Raw genomic sequence first — 6,557 nt, forward strand, 5'->3', positions numbered from 1 at the left:
TCCACACACACACACACACACACACACACACACACACTCCCAGCCCTGGGTAGCTTATGTGCCTAGCAGCTCTGTGCCTATGCCTTTTTTTTTTCTAAGATGCTCCTGTGAAACTGAGCTCCAGTGTTCCCCATCTGAGCTCATCTCTCCATCTCTCAGTGTTTTCACCAAGACTATATTGAGTGGTGAGGCTCTGCAATCACGTGGTAGGAGAAGAGGAGGAGGGGGTTGGGGGGTCCTCCGCAGTTTGCTGTTTGTTGGGTCTCAGACACACATAGAGTGTTGGAGAGAGCTGCAAGTCTATGCTTTTCCCTGTCTAAGCAAAATCAGAGCTACTGTACATATTGAAAAGCTAAATCTAGCAGGATCTAGGCTGCGATCTCCTCCTGTGTGCAGTGTGTGTGCGTGCATTGCCTTACCTGGAGCTCCTTTGCATCATTCTTCCCTGGGTACCACCAACAAAATCCGAGCTGATGTGCTGTTTGAGAGGCTGGAAATGGAAGTGTTGATGCTCTGCTTTTTGCCCTGGATATTTCCGTGTTTCTCTGTACGGGCGGACTCCATCATCCACATTGGTAAGATAATGGTGGTCACCATGGGGTACAGGGGCCTGGGGGGGGATCTGTCTCTTTCCAGGAGCTCCCACCAACTCTGTGCTGCAGTCGCTCGCTGGGTTCCAGGCAAACTTATATGTGGGGGGGCATTATTTTCCCTAGCAGGCAGATGGGAATGCTGGCTGCTCTCTTCAATGAACTGATCAGTGCAAACTTGTTTGCTTAGCCAAGAACTGGCTGTGTAGTGTCCGCTAGCACCATGGACAGCGCACATCTCCATAAGGAGCCTTGGCATTGACAGGTGAAGGCCAGGGGGACAGTATAGGCAGCACTTGCTCCATGTGATTTTTTTATACGATTTGCTATCAGCTGTAGCTGTCATAGAGAGCATGCAATGGACAGAGGCTGGCAGCTAACATAGGGGGAACTTCCATGTCTGTGTGAAGGATGAAGGAAGAAATGGGAATGCACTGTATGGGCAGCTGCTATAGGAGATGTGCTAATCAGGGGATGAATGGCAGGAAGGACAAGGCTGCATGTGTGCTGCTGGCAATACAAAGCTGAGAGCTAGACACTGGAACCGCAGTGTGATAGCAGAAATTCACAGGACTAATGCAGATTAGAGCTGAGGAAAAAAAAATGCTCAGGCACGTCCAAGATGAGCCCAGATCCAGCAGCTTAGCCCAGACCTAGGCGCCTGGCAGGATGAATGGGACGAGGTAATACTGATGTCACATACAGCAGATGGCATACCTAATCTAGGCAGACAGAGAAGAAGGGCAAGCCTTGTGCCTATGGGAAGGGCTAAAGGGGCTGCTTGCCTGTGTGCTCTATGTGGGCCAGCTCATCATGGGCTCATGGTGTAGGACCAGGACCTCTCTCTCTCATAAGACCATGGCCATGCTTAGAACCACGAGTAGGTGTAGTGAGCCTGTCCTAGCCCACAGCATTGCGGATCCATTAAATGGCATGGCAAGAACTTTCATTGCCGGAGAGCTGAACTAGAACGTTGGCTGATAACTTATGCTCGTATTAGTACAGGGGTTTGTTCATCCAGACCCAGCGGAGACATATTCACCATTAAAATCGGATACCGTTGCACCAATGTCGCCCCACTGTAACTTTGCCCTTTTAGTTGCCACTTTATGCCATCCTAGAAATATCAGTACTTCGTGTCGGTCACTTATAGCCAAGAGGTGCAAGCAGTGAGCTAGTGTAAATACAGATACTGGGCACCGGAGTGGTGTGCAGGCTGGATACCCATGAACAGGTGCCCAGCCTTAGGGAATTCAGCCATCCACTGGGTACTGATATCAGGCTCAGCTACAGGTAACCTATCATCGCCGGTAAGCATGAGAGTTAAGTCTTTGATGCCAGCGGTCTACAAAAGCTTAAGGTGGCAATGAAGGGGTTAAAGCTCATGCTCACACCGATGAAAATCTCCCGTGGAGTTGATGCACTGATAGTGAATAAGCAATGGGGTTTGTGACTGGCAGATCTCAGGCCAAGTCCCCCAGGAATCATTGACAAAGCTCCGATCCTCCCAGCATCTTATAGAGATGTGACCGCTGGAATGTACAGCGTTAATTGCACACACATGGCCCGCAATACATCAGGAGTTCCTGCATTGAATTTCTAAAGAGATCGTAGGAAGAATACCTGGGGAAATGCTGGTGAGAGGGATGTGTAATGCATCAGATGGCAGGAGCACGATTATAAAGAACATGTAGACAGAGCCACATTTGTTTTCTGACATTTACTTGTCTTTTAGTAAATCTAGAATAAATATTGCATACGGAGGAATAATAATGAAAATGCTGTATGCATCACATATTTTTCGAAAGTTGTATTGGGAAAGCATAGCTATTTTAAGGCAGGGACAGCTGGTTTTAGTTACTCTTGAGGCTAGTGTGCCACCTAGTCATGATCACCTGGTGACCATGTCACCAGGTCATGGTCACCTAAATAGAAGTGTCACCTGGCCACAGTAATCAGGCGAGTGCAGGTGTCCCCTTGCTATGGTCATCTGGTAAGTAGATATGTCACCTGACCATGGCAATTAGGTGAGTAGAAATATTTGCTGACTGTGGCAAGAATATAAGCAGGAGTATGAGCAAATTGCTAAACAGAGATGTTAAATGGTCATGGCAGTCACATAAGAAAAGGTACCCACTGGCTATGTTAATCAAATAACTAGCTGTATTAGTCGGCCATGGTAATCAGGTGACTAGGGGTATTAGCTGGCTATGGTAATCAGGTGACTAGGAGTATTAGTTGGCCATGTTAATCTGGTGGCTAGGAGTATTAGCAGGCCATGGTAACCAGGTAAATAGGAGTATGTGCAAGCCATTGCAATTAGGTGACTAGGGATATCAGCTGGCCGCAGTAGTCAGGTGAATAGGGAAATAAGTTGGACATGGTAGTCAAGTGACTAGGAGAATTAGCTGACCATGTTAATCAGATGACTAGTGTATCAACCAGCCATGGTAATCAGGTGACTAGGATTGTTGACTGGCAATGCTAATCAGGTGACTAGGAATATTAGTTGGCCATGTTAATCAGCTGACCATGCCGATCAGTTGGCAAGTGATATCAGCAGGCCATGGTAATCAGGTGACTAGGGGTATTAGCTTGCTATGGTAATCAGGTGGCTAGGAGTATTAGATGGCCATGTTAATATGGTGGCTAGGGGTATTAGTTGGCCATTAATATCGAGTAATCCGGTGATTACGGTAAAGGCTGACCATCAGGTAATCAGGTTACTAGGGGTTACAGCTGGCCATGGTAATCAGGTGCCTAGGGTGCAAGCTGACCTTGGTAATAAGGTGACTTGGAGTATCAGCTGACCATGGTAATTGGGTGACTAGGAGTATTAGCAGGCCATTATAATCAGGTGACAAGGGGTTTCAGGTGACTAGGAGTATTAGCTGGCCATAGTAATCAGGTGACTAGGGGTATCCGCTGATCATGGTAATAAGGTGACTAGGGGTATCCGCTGATCATGGTAATCAGGTGACTAGGGGTATCAGCTGGTCATGGTAATCAGGTGACTAGGAGAATTAGCTGGCAATGGTAATCAGGTGACTAAGGTTATCAGCTGACCATGGTAATCAGGTGACTGGGGTATCAGCTGACCATGGTAATCAGGTGACTAGGAGTATTAGCTGGCCATGGCAATCAGGTGATTAAGGGTATCAGCTGGCTGTGGTAAATCTGCTGTGTGAGGTATCAGCTTCCCCTCCTGTGAAAGCCTCCAGTCATGAGGATGTGTTGGTTTAAATGTGTCTGCTGTATGTACACGGTGTTCAGCAATGCCAGGATCTCATGGCTCTTTCCGCAACAGGTGCAATCTTTGAAGAAAATGCAGCGAAGGACAATGAAGTTTTTCAGCTGGCTGTGTCGGATTTGAATCTCAATGACGATATCTTGCAGAGCGAAAAGATTGGACACACTATCAAGATTATAGAACCAAATAACCCATTTCAAGCCGTCCAGGAAGGTAAGTCAGGCTGTTTAATATGTAAAGGGTTAATTCTTAAAACATGAAGGAAGATAGGCATGCTGTTCCTATAGTAACAGGCGGTTAGCTTTTAGTCTGTAACCTAGAAAAATGTGGTTGCTATGGGTAACAGCTTCCCATCTTCTGCTCCAATTTCCATACATCCATCCTTGAGAAGGCCTTAGCATACCTGATACCAGCTAATATCAATTGCAATATCTGAAGGCTTCCACTCAGCAGTAATGACAGCAGTTCTTAGCCACTTGCTGCTTTATTAAACAAAGCCATTTCTCATTTCACACTCTGAGTGTTGCTTATCTGCGTAAAATCCAATTTACACATTGTCTCGGCCAATCAGAAGAGCTGTGTGTGTTTTCTGAAGTCGATCCAGGGATATGCTTTATGAAAGTGACACTATGGATAATCATTTGCATTGGTGTCTGCTCTGACCATTGTATTTTGCACAGCTGCATAAAGAAGCTTAACATTCAAGCAGCAGAATAACAGCATGGCTCACAAAGGAGGCATTGTACCGTATTTCTGCTTCCTTGGACCAAAGCTCGGTGAAACGTTTGTTCTGCCTGTAGTGGGCACTGTCTTACCAGAAAACAGAGCTGCGAGTTGTGAAATGATGATCCTGCACTCCCCCAGTACATCTGATTTATCGTCTCTGCTCCAGCTCCAATCACTAGTTGTCAGTTATTTCTTCTCATTCAGCAAGGGGTTAAACTGTTTTTGACAACCGAAGAGCTGTGCACTTTTAGCTTGTGTGGCTGAGGCACATTTAGTGCATCGATTAATGAATTACTGCAACTCTATAATTGATTATCGCCTTTCTTGGTGTGTTATTGAAAACGTGGGAAATGATAAATCACTGAAAGATCCCTCATTGTCTTATAACGTAGAGAGAAGTGAGCTGGAGCTTGCCAATCTTTTTTGCTTTCAAAGGTGGACTTGTTCAAGGTCACTTTTTTTGAAGCCCTGCATAGAGTGCAGCAGTGCCATGGACGGGAAGTGTCGTCAAATCCTTCCAAAGTGTTAGAAGTCACTTAGATACACAGAAGGTGGTGATGTGTCTGCCTGCAGAGTAATCACCTTCATTCCTGTCCAATATCTGATGGTATGTCATATTTGGAAGATCAAGTATAGTCAGATTTTAGTGTCGGGACAGTCTGATCATGACGGTTCTTCTTATTTTAGGTAGGGGATAGTTTCCTGAACATGGCATTGCTCAAAAAAAGAAAAGTTCTCCTCCATTATAGCTTGTTTCCAGCTCCCACAGACTCCCAGATAAAATAACTAGTCTGCATCCTTTACAGCTTGACTAATCCCACATGCCCGATCCTAAATTTGTGTTAAACCTTTCTTGCTACAAATAACCTTTTTTGGTACAGATCAAAATGTCATTGTTGCAGACGTTTGTCAGTATGTAAGATTGCTTACCAAATGGCTCATACAGGTTAGCAGACATGTAACCCTGCAAAAAATTAGTTTTGTTTAATTTTGGATCTATTCTGATTTTTTTTTTTTAAATTCCTTTTTGTTTTTCGGTTCGTTATTCAGATTTTGGATCTGAAAATATGTTTAGTTATTCGGATTACAGATCCGTCCAAATTTTCATTTCGGAACAATCCTGTAATGTAACCCCTGACAGCCACAAAAAAAACATCTGATTGGCCAGAGAACTGTTACATGTCGATTGAGTTTAGTTTTTGAACAAAATTTGGACAGATCTAAAAAAAAATTTAATGACCGTTTGTCATTTGGACGTGTTGGAATTCAGAAATTCCGATGCATCTGAATGTCCCTTTGGAATTAACGAAATTTACATGTCTCCATCTCCATTGAAAAAAAAAATCTCCCCTTGCAGTGCAGCCACCTGTGTACTGCAAGGGTTAACTGCCTGCTTATGTTTAGGGGTATTGTGAAGAGGACTTTTATTTACCTGCTTCCCCAGCAGTCAGCGCTCACCTGCCTCCATTTTTTTTTTGGCTTGCGACTGTCCCTTTGTGTCCCCTTTGTGAGGTTCGGCACTTAACCATCAGAGAAAAGGGGAAGAGGCTGTGGGCATCAGTCCTGGAGCCAGGAGGAGTGGGGATCAGGTTAGTAAAAGTCCTTTACACAGCTCCCCTAGACAAAAACAAGTGGCTAACCCTTGCAGTGTAGGAGGTAGCCCCACTGCAAGTGTAGTGTTTTGTTTTTAATTCGGGAGTAAGGCTTTAAAGTTATAGAAAACTTAATTTAAAGAAAAACCTATGGGCAGAATAAAAATGAACCCTTGCATTGGGCAACTCCCACACTGCAAGGGTTATATGCTGGTTTTGTTCTAGTGTCTAAAAAAAAAAAGATATACTCACCCGATCCTCGGTCCTGTCTGGATACTAGACCAATCTCTGCAGCCTCTTCTACCCCGGGTTCTGACAGTCTAAGTATCCATAGCTGGGGAGTATCCATAGCTGGGGAGTAGGGAGAAAGTCGAGTGGTTTCTACCGCATGATCGAGGC

The 6,557-nt window shown here is 44.9% G+C and overlaps 1 protein-coding gene across 5 annotated transcripts in view; it reads left to right on the forward strand.

Moving 5' to 3' along the window:
- Window positions 1-393: 393 nt before the first annotated feature.
- Window positions 394-6,557, forward strand: part of GRID1 (glutamate ionotropic receptor delta type subunit 1) — a 941,602-nt gene continuing 935,438 nt past the window's right edge. For all 5 annotated transcript variants that reach the window (XM_018558342.1, XM_018558343.1, XM_018558345.1 and 2 more), the window contains exons 1-2: window positions 394-575; window positions 3,898-4,053. In XM_018558342.1, the coding sequence (XP_018413844.1) occupies window positions 497-575; window positions 3,898-4,053 (235 nt within the window). In that variant the 5' untranslated portion in view covers window positions 394-496. The remainder of the gene's footprint in view (window positions 576-3,897; window positions 4,054-6,557) is intronic.

This window comes from Nanorana parkeri, unplaced genomic scaffold, assembly GCF_000935625.1.
Source record: "Nanorana parkeri isolate BGI_ZX_2015 unplaced genomic scaffold, ASM93562v1 scaffold333, whole genome shotgun sequence".
Taxonomy (NCBI): Eukaryota; Metazoa; Chordata; class Amphibia; order Anura; family Dicroglossidae; genus Nanorana; species Nanorana parkeri.